Source organism: Mycteria americana, chromosome 6 (genome assembly GCF_035582795.1).
Source record: "Mycteria americana isolate JAX WOST 10 ecotype Jacksonville Zoo and Gardens chromosome 6, USCA_MyAme_1.0, whole genome shotgun sequence".
NCBI classification, from domain to species: domain Eukaryota; kingdom Metazoa; phylum Chordata; class Aves; order Ciconiiformes; family Ciconiidae; genus Mycteria; species Mycteria americana.
In genome coordinates this window covers 57,606,746-57,624,080 of record NC_134370.1, presented here as the reverse complement: position 1 = coordinate 57,624,080, position 17,335 = coordinate 57,606,746, and the positions used below count along the sequence as shown (strand labels likewise).

At 35.8% G+C, this 17,335-nt stretch overlaps 1 protein-coding gene across 8 annotated transcripts in view; it reads left to right on the top strand.

The window, feature by feature from the left end:
* The window catches only part of DMXL2 (Dmx like 2), a 65,762-nt gene that overhangs the window by 13,156 nt on the left and 35,271 nt on the right, over positions 1–17,335 (top strand). For 6 of the 8 annotated variants that reach the window (XR_012776241.1, XM_075506055.1, XM_075506053.1 and 3 more), the window contains exons 6-18: positions 526–592; positions 2,475–2,653; positions 3,368–3,551; positions 4,541–4,715; positions 5,509–5,742; positions 6,792–7,069; positions 7,245–7,941; positions 9,723–9,844; positions 10,920–11,009; positions 12,397–12,514; positions 14,057–14,176; positions 14,651–14,878; positions 15,629–17,308. Coding sequence is in view for 7 of the 8 variants with exons in the window: in XM_075506055.1 (XP_075362170.1) it covers positions 526–592; positions 2,475–2,653; positions 3,368–3,551; positions 4,541–4,715; positions 5,509–5,742; positions 6,792–7,069; positions 7,245–7,941; positions 9,723–9,844; positions 10,920–11,009; positions 12,397–12,514; positions 14,057–14,176; positions 14,651–14,878; positions 15,629–17,308 (4,172 nt within the window). In the remaining variant the exon portion in view is untranslated. The remainder of the gene's footprint in view (positions 1–525; positions 593–2,474; positions 2,654–3,367; positions 3,552–4,540; positions 4,716–5,508; positions 5,743–6,791; positions 7,070–7,244; positions 7,942–9,722; positions 9,845–10,919; positions 11,010–12,396; positions 12,515–14,056; positions 14,177–14,650; positions 14,879–15,628; positions 17,309–17,335) is intronic. The other 2 variants (XM_075506054.1, XM_075506058.1) reach the window with 2 other exon arrangements.

The window sequence follows — 17,335 nt, the reverse complement described above, 5'->3', positions numbered from 1 at the left end:
CTTGGGAAGCAGCTGCCTATGAACCTGTTTTCTCTTGACTTTTTTGAAGCCATTTTAGATTTTGTGTCCACAAAGCACTGTGTAGGCTGCTTTCCTCTTTCAGACAGCTGACCCATAAGCTGTAGTCACAGACAAATAGTACCACAAATTATCTAAAAGATCTTCACTTTCATTTCTTCCTACTATTTGTCTTGGCTTCACTGGGAGTAGAGGAGCAGGTGGGACAAACTTCACTTCTGTGATCTTGTTGGATCTAGCCTAGGCTTGTCATACTTAAAACAATTTATTTTATGGGCTGATTTTTGGTAAAACTGTGAAAATACTAAATATTTTGTTTCATTGTAGCAAATACTTTTTATGCTTCTGCTATTTCTAAAGTATGCTTAAAGCAACAACTATAAAATACTAATATATTTCATTTAAATAATGAACAGTAATACTTAATCAACTGAATACATATGGAATAATACTATAGAATAGACAGACTTTACTTACAACTTAAAACTTTATTCTCATGTTCTTTAGGACTGCAGTATCAGTACATTTAATGGCATGGTCTCCTGATGGTGAATACTTTGCAACAGCTGGGAAGGTAAGGACAAAAAAAAGAATAATTAAATAAGTGTTTGCAGTGTTTTGCATTTTTTTGATAAAAGTAAATAAGTAATATAGAATAGTCCTGGACTATACACTCTATTGTAGTCTGAGCTAAGTTAAATTATCATCTCGTGTAACACTGTATTTTCATGTAATTCTGTGAATTTCGGCAATTGAAGAACACAATTGGACAACAAGAAATTGGCTTTAGCTGTGTACTCTTACTGAATAATTGAGAATCAACCTGCAAATACAGTGACAGTGATACAGACTTCTATATATGTATTTTAGATAAAGTATATTTGGATGCACTTTCAGATATGCATAAACATATTTTTCTACTTCTGTTGGAAATAACGAGGATAAATATTAGATCATTATGATAGAACACATACACATTTAAACTGGTATAATATGCACACTTCAGTGGATAAATTAGAAAATATTTTCTATTTAGTGAATTCTGTGTTCAATTATCAGTTCTTAACATCTATTTCAGTTTGGCATATTTTTTCTCAAATTGCTATTCAAGCTAAGTTTTCAATTAATAATTCTCTTTAACGTCACCCTCTCATTTGAGTGATTCACTTTGGTTTTCAGGTCTGGATAGGTAAGCATTTATTGCTTGCACTTAATATTGGTTGAACAATGAGATGAATTTTAGGAACCTTTGTTTTCTTACACTTACTAAAGAGGACAACTGAATCATGAGCTGCATTGTTTTATGACTAAAAACGTACTTACAACACCTTAATAAATATTATATTTAGAATCGTTGTGGTTAGAAAATTATCAAAATATTTGCTTCATTCCATATTTCTATTTCCATTAATATACTTTTATATAGCTAAGAATTTGACTAAGTAGATGAGGCAGATGGTTCCAGAAGTCATTTTCTGTTTGTAGGACAGCTCTATATTAGTTGTTTCATGAGATACACACCTTTGATCATAATTGTTAACAGGGCTGCCTGTCAGACTTCCTTCTTGCAGAATCTCTGGTCAGATACTGTACTTTTTGATGCTTGTCAGGAAGTACTATCTTTTATCTGCACTCTGAGGTTTGTAATTTATTCATTTATTTACTTTATTCTGTATCTCCACTCCAGCAGCAAGTCCTGAAATCCAGGGATGTGGCATCCAGCTGTGTACAATGTACTGTTGTCATACTAGTAATGTTGTCCTTGGCTCACATCAGTAGTCATACTCCAGTCTCACTTCCCAGCATTTGTAGTATGGCTATGTCAGCGTTTCAGTTTTGTTTCAATTAATTATATCAGTGGTGCCCAACCATTCAAACCAGAAAGGTAGCATAGGTTGTGCTGGTGGAGGGGAAGGTTGTAATATGCATCTGCTCCTCTGTTGTGTGCCTATGCTCAGTAGGTACAGTGCTTTCCATGAAACTCACGCTTCCCGTGCATGGGAACTAACAGGGACTTACAGCATGAATTGTCTCAGTGGAGAAACTGATGGTTAATGAGCTTAATATTGTAGTGGGAGTGGCAGCCTATTTCTGGCTTCCGTCTTTGCAGGGAAATGGACATGGGATTTAAGTATGCATATGTGCTATGCAGAAAATGCATAGAGAACCAAGAGGAAAGTAGGGGACCAACTGGACTGAAAGAAAAATTCCTTATGGAAGTGGAATGTTGCCAGCAGAATATTTCTTCAGTCCTGTAACTCATTCCAGGATGACCATCAATTAAATAAGTGGTCTCAGAAATGGGTTGTCTGAAAAACTGCAAATAGTTCTGGGCCATAGATCAAGTTTTCATGAAAGATACCAGAACAGCAGTTTCCTTATTATTTGGGATTTTCTTTTTGTGACATTTTTAATTATAGCTAGCTAACCCCATGGTTTTTTATTGCTTTACCTAGGATGACTGCCTCTTAAAGGTTTGGTATCCTATGACTGGTTGGAAGTCATCTCTTCTGCCCCAAGAGAATGAAGAAAAGAAAAAATGTTCTGGGGTTGTCCACTTCTCATTTGTTTATTTGGCGCATCCTCGAGCAGTGACAGGATTTTCATGGCGTAACATTAGCAAATACATGCCCAGGTTCGAAAGTTTTCTTTTTTAAAAAAACAAGCAAGCCTTTGACCAAGTATTTTTTAACACTCTGCTTAAAGTTTGGCCATCAAGAACATGATTAGATTTCTCTGCTTGTACTTTCAAGAAATAAAACATATCAACATCTTCCCATAAGCTTCCGTATTACCTAGTGCAATAGTGATAGTCATGTTAATAGGTGAGATTCATTCTAAAATATGGTCTAAACTTCAATGCCTTCTCAAGTTATGCCAGGAAGCATGGATGTAAGGCTTTGTCTTCACCAAATAGTGCTATGACATTAGAAATAAAATATTTGTTTAAATGATTAGCATTTAGTAAGATATTTTCTGCGCCTTGTTGTATATACTGGTTTTTAAATAGTTGTTGAATTTTACTTTTCATTATTTAGTAAAATTTATGCATTCTTCACATAGTCCAGCAAGTCAGATAGTTTAGGCAGTTTCATAACTGCGGTTTTTTAGTAACTGTTGCATTTATCAAATAATAACCATTTCATGTTCACATGCACTTTTGCCAATAATCTATGGGTTTATCAGCATGCCAAAAATCAGTACTGATATAAAACCTTTAGTTAGGGGAGAGGCAGAAATTTGGATGAAACAATAACTACTAAATACTTGTATACTCCCCTAATTTCTGCTGTGTCCATATAGCTAATTTAATTACATTGGGTAGTAACCTCGATATGTCTATCCCTAGGGGTTTGGTCTGTAATGTGTTACTCACATCATGTCTTGACGGCATCTGTCGGTTGTGGGCAGAAACATTGTTACCAGAAGATACTCTTCTCGGTGAGCAGATCTGTGAAACTAGCACTTCCAGCATTAGCAGCACCATATCTCAATCTGGAAAGCAAAAGGACAAAATACAACATGCACTAGAGGTACAACAAAATACTTATTTTGTCAGTTTTTTATTTCAAGATTCTTACATATTTAAAGGATGTAGAACTCTAAGAATGTGTATTATCTAGTTCTTATAAGCATAACAATACTCTGAATTACTTCATATCAGTTTTTGAAGTCTATTACTAAACACTGAAGAAGTCAGAGACTTTGCAACTCTGCACCCAAGCTCCATGTTCTTAAAACTCAGTCTACTTTTTCTATAGCTAACTAATAGTGATGGAAAGAGACAATGTTTACTATGGAATAGTAAGTGATGGTTTCATTCTGATTGGGTATGAAAGCCTGTAATTATAAAAACAGTGGAAGCAGTAAATGAACTCATTTAATTTTTAGTTATCTGATTTGATAACTGCATTTCCAAAAGGTGGTATTATGGGGCTCTAAATTTCAGTGGCAGTCATATCAAGTCTATTAAGTTTACGGTAAGAGAAAATCTATCAATATAAAAACAAGAAAACAAAACAAAAAAACCCAACCATCCCACCACTCATTTGTAAACTATTACAATCAGACCAAGTTTTTACTTTTTGCATACCATGACAATCAACAAATAGGGAGAGCGGAACCAAGTAGGCTTCGGGCTGTTGAATCAGTTGTGCTCTCAGCAATTTTCAGTTACACAAAAATAATTCATTATAAAATTATATTGCAAAGGTTACTGCTTTTAGATTGTTGTAACCTTGTTTATGAATGTTACACAAAATAGTGTGTATTTTTGTGGTGTTGTTGGAACAGATATTAAAGGAACTTTCAGAAGACCATTAGAAGAGCTTTGCCTTTGGCCAGAACTGATGTACATAAGTGTTACTAATCTCTGTTGAAATCTATTTAAAATAATCCTTTTGAAATTAGTCTTTACTTCTTGAGTAGAAGAAAGTTTAAAAGCTTTAGGCTTTATGTAAGTGTGAATTTTTACCTTACAGTTTTTTAGTGTTTCTTAATTTATTTTTTATAACTATACCAGACAATTCACCATTTGAAAAATATGAGAAAAGGACAAAGGAGATCTTCAGTTCTTGTTACCCACACAGATGTATTGCCAGATCAACAGGGTACTCATGAAGTTCAGCGTCACATTTCACATCACGCAAATGCGCTTGGTCACTTCCATATAGCAGCAAGCATCAACCCTAATACAGGTGAAATACAACCATTTATTAAACTGTAATAGTATATTTGCACAAAATGAAAAAAATAAAGGGGGCTGAGATGCACATTCTTTGCTTTGCCTAATTGAATACAGGGAATTTGTAGGAAGACTGTTACTTCACAAGTCTGTTATTACTTGGCATAGAGTTTTGTAAGACAAATGAGGCTGAATTTATTCTGAATACCTTTAGCACTTTTAAAAGGCAATTAAATTCATCTTTGCACATCAGAAAGCAAAAGAAACCTAAATTTCAAGTCTGCCTGGTGTTTTATTTTTGGGTTTTGGGAGGCAATGGTATATGATGAATAGAGTATTTGCATCCTACAGAATATATAGTGAATGAAAAAAAGCTGTACCAGATTTTTTGGCAGGAAACCATCTGCTTTTTATAGACTAATGCAGAATATTTTAAACAAGGAAAAGGTTAAAGAGCAATCATGTGCCTTACCTAAAATCCGTACATGAAATGACAACGCTGCCACATATGAAACTGAGCAATTAGACCTATTGAGTATCATTTACCATTCACATAAGAATCAATTTTCATGTAAATTTATTGACGTTATAATATCTTTACTTTTTTTTTTATTACAATTGCATGTAGAAACTTAATCTGCATCTTACCTTTTCTAACCTTACAGGCACAAATTATGTTCTACCTAAAATAAGTTAAATGTCTTAATTAAGAAATCTGTGTATATGTGTGTGTGCATATATATGTATATATAAAAGATGAGCAGTTTAATATATAGCTTTTTTTATTTGTTTAAAAATGTCCACAGATATTCCATCAGTCTTGGCTGGAACAGCTTTTAATATAGATGAAGGAAATGGAGGCTTCGTTGTTCACTGGTTGAATAATAAAGAATTTAATTTTACATCCTCTATTGAAGTATTTATGCAGCATCTGAGAAAAATTTCTGAACAACAACTAGAACAAGATTTTGATGCTGAGGTTGAAGAGGAAGAAGAAATGGAAGAAAAAGAGAGAGGTTTACATATGAAACTAGACCATGGTTAGTAATACTGAGATATGTAGCACAAGAATTATAAGTGCTAACGTTTTGTCACTAATCTAAATAGACTTTACAGCTGACATTTTGGCTGCTGTAATTGTAGGCATGAAAAATTCAATGATGTACTCTCTGTTGGAATGCAATAGTGATACACAGTGAAAACGAAAGGTAGCTTTTGTCTTTTTATTTCCATTTTGAATACATTCCACTGAGCTATAAAATTATGGCTAAGACCTGCTCTCTATTTACCTTACAATCTGATTGTCAATAATGACATACCAATTTATGGCAGCTTTAAGAAGGGTTGGACATAGCTCCATTTTAATGCAACTGCACTGTTGCAAGTACTGGTAAGATTTACATCTTAAACCTTAGATCGCCCGATGATCCCAACTATAGCTGTTCACAAAGGAATGGAAAAACGTATTTTGAAATTAATGATGGAAAACATATCCTACCAGAAATACTTTACATTGCCGTGGGAGGGTCACTTGGCCAGTAACAATGTAAAGATCTGTCTACAGGAACCAGTAAAACCAATTAGTAACAGTAAACTGGTGATACATTTTGACATGAATAATGCTTAGGTTCTTAAAATCTAGGTTACCAATGCAGTAGTTAAGTGTGTGATTCTTACTGAACATGCAACACATACTACTTCATCAATGATCACATACCACATATTTCATGATTACCTTCTAAATACAAAAAAAACCCCACATTAATTTGGAACCAGCATTCATATAAAATGTGTGGGTTTATATAGTTGACCAGAATAATCTTAGGCAGGGCATTACTCTTAAGTATCTGGATTTTTATGGTTATATTTATTATTACTTGTATTGCATAGTTAGAAGCAATAGTCAAAGGCCAGAGCCTCATATTTTTGTACAGACAGACCAAAGAAAGATGTTTCTACCCTTAATGTGCATGAATGTTCTTATCACATAGTACTAGTAGCAGATTAAAAAATATTGTGTTGTTTTGAATAGAAACTGATAGGGAAATATTTGCAATGGATAAAATGGCACATATCTTTTCTGTTGCAGACTTGTCTATAGACAGAGAATCAGAGACAGGGACTGGTACAGGCTCTTCAGAACATGAAGACGGAGAAAGAGAGGGAAGCCCCAAAACATCTCTACTAGCAGGCCCACGCATGCCTCTTCCAACGGTTTTGTTAGATCGGAAAATTGAGTTGCTCCTAACTGAATGGAACAGAAATCCAGATATGCTTTTTACTATCCATCCTATTGATGGTACCTTTTTGGTGTGGCATGTGAAATATTTAGATGAATATACACCAGGCATCTTTCGACAAGTTCAGGTATTGTATATTTGAAAGAGTTTTATGATTTATGATCTTAATCAACAATGATTGTGTCCTTTCTTTTATATCTGAACATCAGTATGAATTTAAGTACTTCCTGTGAAACAGCTAACACTTATTCAGACTTAAGCTGGGTTGTTATATTCTAATATTATTTTTTCTTTTTTTTTAGGTTTCATTTTCTTCTAGGATTCCTGTTGCATTTCCATCAGGAGATGCTAGTTCCCTTAGCAAAAATATTATGATGTATGCGTGCCCTGTCTTTGTAAAAGATAATAGTAATGCTGTACATCAGAAGACAATGGACTTTCCAGATAAGACTCTAGCAAATAAAGGACCAAGCTTTGCCCAGGACAGTGCAAATGTGAATATAATTTCTCCCATAGTAATGATGATTTCCAAACATATAGATGGCTCTCTAAATCAGTGGGCAGTTACTTTTGCTGATAAATCAGCTTTCACTACTGTGCTAACTGTATCACATAAATTTAGGTACTGTGGTCACCGTTTTCATCTCAATGATCTAGCCTGCCATTCTGTTTTACCATTACTGCTAACATCATCTCATCATAATGCTCTATTAACTCCTGAATCAGACAGTTCCTGGGATTCTGACAGGATAAACAGAATAATGGATCCTATTAAACATGTGAAAGGTACTTCTAGGCAGCAACTTAAAAATGCAGCAACCCGTACATTCCATGACCCAAATGCAATCTATAGTGAGCTGATTCTGTGGCGCGTAGACCCTATAGGACCTTTATCATACACTGGAGGAGTATCTGAATTGGCTCGAATTAACTCTCTTCATACCTCCGCTTTCTCTAACGTAGCCTGGCTTCCAACACTTATTCCCAGCTATTGCCTTGGTGAGTATACATAGCATGTTTCCATTTAGAGTTAACACTGAGTCATAGAATTAATTTGTTAGAATAAATTATTATTGTATTTAGAGTATATTTATATTGACTTTTCACCAATTTCCTTGTATTATGCAAATTAAGCATTTTTATTTCATTTGAGGCTAAGCTACTTCAAAACATTTCACCTGGTCTGAGTGTGTCTGTAGTTACTGTGGATCAGCTGACATTCAGTAACTTCTTTGTGTGAGTAAGCAATCATCACTCTCACAAAGAACAAGATGATCCCTTTCCTCAGTGCTTTAGGCAGCTTCGCTGAGTGGTCTCTGCATTGACCTGGTATTAATAATGCAGGTGTGCTGACTTAGGCATCTAGGTTGTTCGCCATGTACAGCTGCAGGAGGCAGTGGGTTGAACAGAACTAGTATTTGGACCACTTGAACATCTGAATTATTGAGAAAGGTTTTAAGCCAAAATTTACAGTATCAAAATCTTTTAACATGCTGGCTAAGAACTCTGCTTAGAAGACCCTGAAACAATACCGAAATTCTTCAGGCCATCAGTGGTTTATAAAAGCCCAGGTAGAACACAGATTCCTTTTAAAGAAATAGACTACATTAACTTTACAGAACTGCAAACAATACTTTTTCAGAGGTCAGGCAGTACAACATTTGATGTGTAATGCCCTAGAACAATTCTTCAATTTTTGTATTTAATTTTAGGGCTTTCTATTGCAGTTAGGAAAATTGTCTCTACAAATGTTACTCTGTTCAGTCACTCAGATACTTATTTTTGAATTATCATAAAGGTGCTGTTGTAGTAGTCATCTTTGTATACAGTACTGAAAATGTCATTTGTGCTGTGGATGTAACATTGAATTTTATACTAATAATGCCAGGTTATTTTATTATGCTAAGGCCAGTCTGACCTTTGCAATGATTAAATGAGTGTCAAAGATGTTGTACAACCTCAAAAATCCTAAACATGCTTAATAGATGCATAACATATCTTTGATTTAAAATAAATCCATTTTCTCTGCTCACGTAGTAACATTCTGTGCTATCTGAATCCCACAAAGTCTTCTAAACACAAATAACTAGCTGCTTCCTTCTTATAATGTAAGACAAAAACATATATCAGAATAGAAAACCTTGTGTCAAGCCTGTTCTATATACTGTGGAGCAGCAAAAAAGACACTTTGTTACAGTTTTTCATATATTACTCACTACTGCAGATATATTTCTCCCTCCACTTCTATATTTGCACTTTTAACTGGAGGGTAGAAGGGAATATTCATAGAGGTTGATTTTATCCAAAGAGCCTAGAGACCTATAGCTAATACAGCTTTTCTGAACAGTTTAGCTTAGAGTCCTACTCTAAATAATCTCTGACAACTTAGGGAAGCTAGAGTTAGCCCTTCCGAGCACCTCCTTAGAAGTGACACTGAAGAGAACATAACCATTTTAAGGAATGGCAGTGTTCCCTTAGGTGTACTACATGCTGTTTTTTGCATGTGTGAACAACATTTGTAAACATATATGAATTCTGCTTAGATTGTTCAACTTTTATGAGAAGTTTCAGTTACATAAACGAGCAGAAAGGGAGTTATTTCAAAGTTCAAATAATGGTGTTTTAATGCACACATTTGCTTAGGTTTTTTGCTTCAGTACTTTATGAAAATTATGTTAGAAACATATTCAGATATTGTGAAGTGGATTGTAATAGCCTACCTGATGCCATTTGACTGCCATTTTTTTATTTAACTATGAAATTTTTGTGTTTTCTATGAGGTACGTACTGCAACTCTGCTAGTGCTTGCTTTGTTGCATCTGATGGCAAAAACCTGAGACTCTATCAAGCTGTTGTAGATGCACGAAAACTTCTAGATGAATTATCTGACCCCGAATCATCTGTAAGTTTTATGTAGCAATGGTTTGAAAGTATTAAAATAAAACTAATTAAGGTAACTTCCCCCCCCAGTGGTTTGCCTTCACTTAGTTCTGTATAATTTTTGTGCCATTCTGTGTATAGATCTTGTGCATTATACCTTGCATAATTACATGTTTTGCAGCTGTCTGTAAACATTAGCAGACAGAAATGCAGCTATTACTACTAAAAGTGGCTGGACTGAAACAAAATTTCCCTGAAAAGTTTCTCCAACCTGTAGTGGGTGGGGAAAGGAAAAATAGGATTTCTTTCTTTGTCTTTTCAAAAGAGGGGAGTCAAGAGCAAGCAGGAAGGTGAAGACAGAAGAGCAAGACTTAGGTGTATCCACCTAAGTTACATCTATATATGAGGAAGGGCAGAGATAGTGGGATAGGAAGGAATCGGGGCAGGTTATTGTAAGGGTAATATTAGCTTTTATTTTTTCTGTAATAAGCAATTTTTCCATCCTTTTTTATCTTTCATTTCTGTGACTTTAAGAAAAGTAAAGCCTGACCTTGCACTGTTACTGTATAAAGAAGCACATCTTTCCTTTTTTTCCATTATTCTGTTATTTTATAAGCTATCCTGCAAGATAGAGCCTGTCAGTATTCAGATCAGTCTAAGGAATCTGTTCTAGAAGCACTGATTGTGAGCATTCCAGAAAAAATCAATAGAGCATTCGGTTTATATATAAGCTGTACTGATTTATTTGTTTATGCGTTATGACAAAACCTGAAGCTTTAAACAGAAGTGAGGCAGTATATTTGAGTTTCTCATGGCACAGATACTAAGTTATGTTATAAAAGGATAAATCTTTAAATAAACAATATTTAGTTTCCATAAAAACTGGTGTGCTATCCCCATGAATAGCTGCAGACTCATAATAGTGCAAATGTCTTGATAAATGCATTATTCATAAATACCAAAATTACAACAGGAAGAAGTCTGTAATGGTTTATCCCAACAAGGAAAGTTAAAGCATCAGTTTATTGTAAATTACTGCAATTTCCTTCTGTCTGAAGGAAAAATATACAATATCTTCTCATTTTGCTCTGTTTCAGAAACTTATTGGGGAAGTGTTTAACATTGTGAGCCAACAATCTACTGCTCGACCAGGATGCATTATTGAACTCGATGCAATAACTAACAAAGTAAATAAATGGTTAACTCTTTACGGGTATCACATAAAGGTGTTTAATAGCTTTGTCTGTTAATTAACCTAATCTGTTGAAAAGAGGTAAAAGAGATGACATTTCTCTATGGTGGTAATGACTGCCTTGAATTTTTGTGAATGTTGAGATACCTTGAACATTTTAGTCAGACAACTTTCTTTTAGCTGCTAGAAGCTCGAAGCCTGTTATTAGAGTGTACCTATTTTCTAAGCATAAATCTGGGTTAAAACAAAACTTAACTAAAGACTGGTTTACAAACCATCATAATTTAAAGGAAAAAAAATAACATTCCTCCCCAAACCCAAACAAACAAAAAGATGAACCAACATTAAAAAAACCCAAACCTAAAAACTAGACCTAACTATTCCAAAATGTAGGAATTATAGCCATGTATGACTTCAATTTTTTTGTCTGTCTTGTAAGACAAATTTTTATCTGTTAACTAATACAGCTATACATGTCAAATAATGAGGAGGTAGTATTATTACACCTTGTTCTTACTTCGTTATTTTGATCATACATGTTCTAGTGCTGTTTTCTGTTAGGAAGCAGCCTGTGAAAACAGTGTGTTTTACTATTTTTTAGTTAGACATCTGGATGTTTTTGACATATATAAAGAAGTATTTCTCTTTGTCAATATATTTTCATGTGTTTTAAATATTAATCACATAGGAGCTTCAATTTTAAGTTCAGATTTACAAAGTATTTTTCTAGAATTTTTATAGATGAGTACAGGGAATACTTTCTTTCCATGTTTCTCTGAAAAAAGAGGGTATTTTGCAACATGAAAACTTTGCCTTCACTGTCTTTGGGGGGCATATTTTCCTTTCCTGCAGGAAAGGATTTCACTGCCAGTGGCCTCGTTTGTAGAGAGGTGGAGGTACTGCAAAGAAATCTGTTGCTGTCAGGAAGGACAGCTGTTGAGATATCCGAGAGAAGGAAAATCTGCAATTCATTCCCTTTTTTAGCTTTCCCAAACAATTCACTGCAGACTTGTCTTTCCACTGAAGAGGAATAAAAGTCTAAGAGTTTTTGCCACTGTCATTTATTCAACACCTAAAGAAATAAAAACCAATCAGATACTAATTCATCTGTCAATAACTGTGGCAAAAATGTTATTACAGAATTTGTCTGGCATGGTAGATATTAGTGAAATTATTTGAATTGTACAAACAATAGATTCTAGAATATGCTGTTCTCAATATAAGAGGAAAACGTTTAGTTTTTCTGATGCATTAAAATAATTTTCAACATTATAAAAGAAAACGATCCTCATGGGTAGCTAGATTGCACAAAAGAAATAATTGCATTAGTACAAAATGTTGCTGTACTGTTCTGGAAGCGTAACTATTGCTTAATATTTCAGTGTGGCTCAAACACACAATTGCTTCATGTCTTTCAAGAAGACTTCATTTTGGGATACAAACCACATAAGGAAGATGTGGAAGGGAAGGAAACAGAGATATTTTTCCAGCCATCACAAGGTATAGCATAAAAATAACTAATATGAATGAAGTAGGTACCAAAAATGTTCTTAAAGAATACTGAAATCTAGCCGGCATATGCTAGCTTCCTTTTTAATGAGAATCTGTAGAATTCAGTAAAATGGCTGTTTCATGTTGCTCGTATGAATTGTTGTTTACATGGTAATGGTATTAAACAAAGGCATTCTAACTTGCTTAGAGTGAAACATTTCAACTTATATGACAAAGTCCGTTTTTCAAAATGCTATATGTTATATATAAAAATGTGTACAAAATAGAACAGAAGTGTATTTTCTGCATCAATATGTAGTTCCAGGTGATAAGGTGAATATATGTGACTTCCAAGTTAATACAATAGAAAATAACTGGGGAATTTGGTAGTAGACTTAAAACTTTAAAAGAAAAAGGAAGAAAGCAGGGAGGTGGAAAAGAGTCTTTACAATCTAGCAAAACAGTTCAAACTTAATGGGAAGGCAAATATATCTAATAAATTAGATTTGCCACTAATATTCAGGTTGTCTGTAAGTCAGTCTGTCTCTTTATTCTCATAATTCTTCTGTAGCCATGAGCAAACAAAATGTAAATTAAAAAATGAAATTTAACAAGTCAAGTGCCAGATTTTCCCCCTGGGATGGGGTAATCCTGGTCATACTTACAAATTGGGGGATGAAAGGCTGGAGAGCAGCCCAGCAGAAAGAGATCTGGGGGTTTGGGTTGACGGCAAGTTGAATATGAGTCAACAGTGTGCCCTGGCAGCCAAAAGGGCTAACCATGGCCTGGGGTCATCAAGCACAGCATAGCTAGCCGGTCAAGGGAAGTGACAGTCCCACTCTACACTGCACTTGTGTTGGCCCCACCTCGAGTACTGTGTGCCGTTTTGGGCACCTCAGTATAAGAAGGACATCAGACTATTAGAGTGTGTCCAGAGGAGGGCGACCAAGATGGTGAAGGGCCTCGAGGGCAAGACTTACAAGGAGCAGCTGAGGTCACTTGGTTTGTTCAGTTTGGAGAAGAGAAGGCTGAGGGGTGACCTCATCACAGTCTAAACTTCCTCAAGGGGGGCAGCTGAGGGGAAGGTGCTGATCTCTTCTCTCTGGTGACCAGTGATAGGACACGAGGGAATGGAATGAAGCTGCGACAGGGGAAGTTCAGACTGGACATTAGGAAAAGGTTCTTCGCTGGGCACGTGGTCAGTCACTGGAACATGCTCCCCAGGGAAGTGGTCACAGCACCAAGCCTGTCAGACTTCGAGGAGCATCTGGACAATGCTCTTAGTCATATGGTTTAGTTTTAGCTGATCCTGCAAGGAGCAGGGAGTTGGACTTGATGATCCTTATGCATCCCTTCCAACTTGAGATATTCTATGATTCTATGTACTCTTTGAATGGTACTCTTTGAATATTTTATTTTATAATCAAGCAACTTCTTTCAAAGAGGAAAACCATTTTTTAGTATCAATAATTTTTTGAGAGTCTTCTGTTACTGAAAATTACTTATGTTGAATGTAAACTTCATGATAGTGATAATATGTTTAAATTACAGGGTATCGTCCACCACCTTTCTCAGAGAAGTTCTACCTAGTAGTAATTGAAAAAGATAGTAATGGCTGCTCTGTTCTTCAGATGTGGCATCTTCATCTCAAATCTGTGCAAGCCTGTTTAGGTGAGTGACTGTAATTTTCTTACAGACAGACATTTATTTTAAATAATATGAAAGAAAACTTAAAGCTTCGTGGTTTATTTTAAAACAAATTGTGTCACCTTTGTCAAGCAGAAGCCTCAAAGTCAAGAGTATTTGGAATAATTTCTCAATGCAATAGAAGCAGTAAGATTCCTTACAAACATTGGTTGCATTCTATACCAATCGCAATATAAACATTTGTTGATAGGGTGAGTAATGTACTTGAGCACTGGATTCTTTATTTTAAATTATCAGTATTTCAGAATGTTATGGGTATCTTAAAACAGTCAGTCATAGCATGCAATAAAACCTACGTAGCCTGCACACATCATATAATTATTTTCTGTGTAACTTAACTACTGCTAAGAAAAATAAACCTGATTATAGGATATTCATGCCTTGTCCTTACTTAAACAATTTTTTTAACGCTATTGGCAATTTTTTTTTCTTATATAGCAAAACCAACTGAAGGTACTTCATCAGAGAATAAGCTTAGTGTACCTGAGCAAAAGACTGTCGATTCTTCTCCAGATATATCACCTGGCATAAGTCCCATTCCACGATCTTCATCAATTGCTAATCTTCAGACTGCTAGTAAACTCATTCTGAGCTCCAGACTTGTGTATAGCCAACCTCTGGATCTTCCTGTTGGTGTAGAAGTAATAAGAGCAACTCCTTCAGCAGGTAGATTTAACGTTTTTTTTCTATCTAGTTGGTCCACTAATTTACCTCCTAGTTTATAGGATTGTAGATAGATATCCTCAGATAGATATATAGATCTCCTCAGCCTATCACATTCTGATTTACTGATAAAGGGAACATGGGACTAAAAAGGCGCTCTCAAATCATGTCCTTGTCATGTTACCCTTTCATAAATGTATGAAGTCCCCACAGGAAAGCTGTTCCTGAAAATTCCTGCTCTTATAGTTGGAAAGTTAACTTCTAGTCTTAATTTATTAATGAACAATTTATACCTGCTTGTTCATCTGCCAGCATTAATGCATTGGGTATATAGTGTTTTTTTAATCTGATGCACTTACCCCTTTCTTCTGTTTGTCTGTCTTTCTGTGTCTCTCCTCTCTCTTCCCCGCCCCCGGTTCATTTTGGTAGGCTACATGAACCTAATCTTAACTTCCTTAATCTCATCTGATTAAGGCTTTGTATTCCTCTCATTATTCTAACAATCATTCTCTGAGTTAGTTCAGTTCCAGCTTATCATCTTTGAATAGTGACCAGAACCGCAGATGATGTGTAATGTTCAAGCTGTAAGACTTACCAGTCTTAATACATTTGCCCTTACCCAACTCCAAATCAGAAAAATAATACCAGGTTGTAAAGTTCCCTATCAGTAGTTAGACAGTGTTGTGTCTGCCTTATTCATATCAGCATTCTACTTTATATTACTAAAAGTAAGTATGTTTGTTTTAACTTCAGGTCACCTGAGTTCTTCATCAATATACCCAGTCTGCCTTGCACCTTATTTGATAGTAACATCATGTTCAGACAACAGAGTGCGGTTCTGGAGATGTACTGTAGAGACAGACCTAAACAGCAAAAATGAAGAAAGGGAAACATATCATTGGAGAAAATGGCCTTTAATGAATGATGAAGGAGAAGACAACAGCAGTACAGTGAGCATAGTAGGAAGGCCAGTTGCTGTTAGCTGTTCTTACACAGGACGTCTTGCAGTAGCATACAAACAACCCATACAGCATAATGGTTTTGTTTCCAAAGAATTTTCCATGCATGTTTGTATACTTGAATGTGAGTCTACAGGAGGATCAGAATGGGTTTTGGAACAGACAATTCATCTGGATGATTTAGTTAAGGTTGGAAGTGTACTGGATTCAAGGGTCAGTGTAGATAGTAATTTATTTGTTTACAGTAAATCAGATGCTTTTTTGAATAAAGACAAATACCTGGTGCCCAGTATCAAGCATTTGGTGCATTTGGACTGGGTATCAAAAGAAGATGGTTCACATATATTGACAGTTGGAGTTGGTGCCAACATCTTCATGTACGGAAGACTCTCGGGAATTGTAACAGATCAAACCAGCAGCAAAGAAGGAGTAGCTGTCATTACTTTACCACTAGGTGGTAGCATAAAACAAGGTATAAAGTCAAAGTGGGTGTTGCTTAGATCGATTGATTTGGTATCGTCTGTAGATGGCACTCCTTCACTGCCTGTTTCCTTGTCCTGGGTGCGAGATGGTATACTGGTAGTGGGAATGGACTGTGAAATGCATGTTTATGCCCAGTGGAAACACGCTGTCAAGTTTGGTGATGGAGAAAGTGATGTTTTTACTACTGAAGACTCAGCAACACAAGATCCGCTCAAAACAAGCTTGATAGCGAAGAAGACCAGTGTAATTGATGGGGCAGGTATTGTGGATGATGTTTTTGGCACTCCAACTGTAATTCAAGATGGTGGCCTTTTTGAAGCTGCTCATGTTCTTTCACCTACTCTACCCCAGTATCATCCAACCCAGTTATTAGAACTTATGGATTTAGGTAAAGTTCGCCGAGCTAAAGCCATTCTATCGCATTTAGTTAAATGTATTGCAGGAGAAGTTGCAATAGTTAAAGACACAGAAGCTGGAGAAGGAACTGGTCCTAAACGCCATCTTTCTCGCACCATTAGTGTAAGTGGTAGTACTGCAAAGGATACCATCACAGCTGGAAAAGATGGTACTCGAGACTACACAGAGATAGACTCAATTCCCCCACTGCCACTGTATGCGCTGCTTGCTGCAGATCAAGATGCCACTTATGTTTCTGAAGAAACTTCTAAAATACCTCAGGGCTCTGAAGATCATGCTAAGAGAAAAACAGAGGATCAGTACTCGGATCTATTCCAGATTCAGCCTGTTACAACTGATGACTTTATTGATTTCGAGCCTGAAAAGAGGGAGGGTAAATCCAAAGTTATTAATCTGTCACAGTACGGTCCAACTTACTTTGGCCGAGAACATGCTAGTGTCCTTTCAAGCCACCTGATGCACTCAAGTCTGCCAGGCCTCACTCGACTGGAGCAGATGTTCCTTGTAGCTTTGGCAGACACTGTGGCCACGACAAGCACTGAACTAGATGAGAACAGAGATAAGAATTACTCAGGTTAGTAACTGACATATTATTGAATTA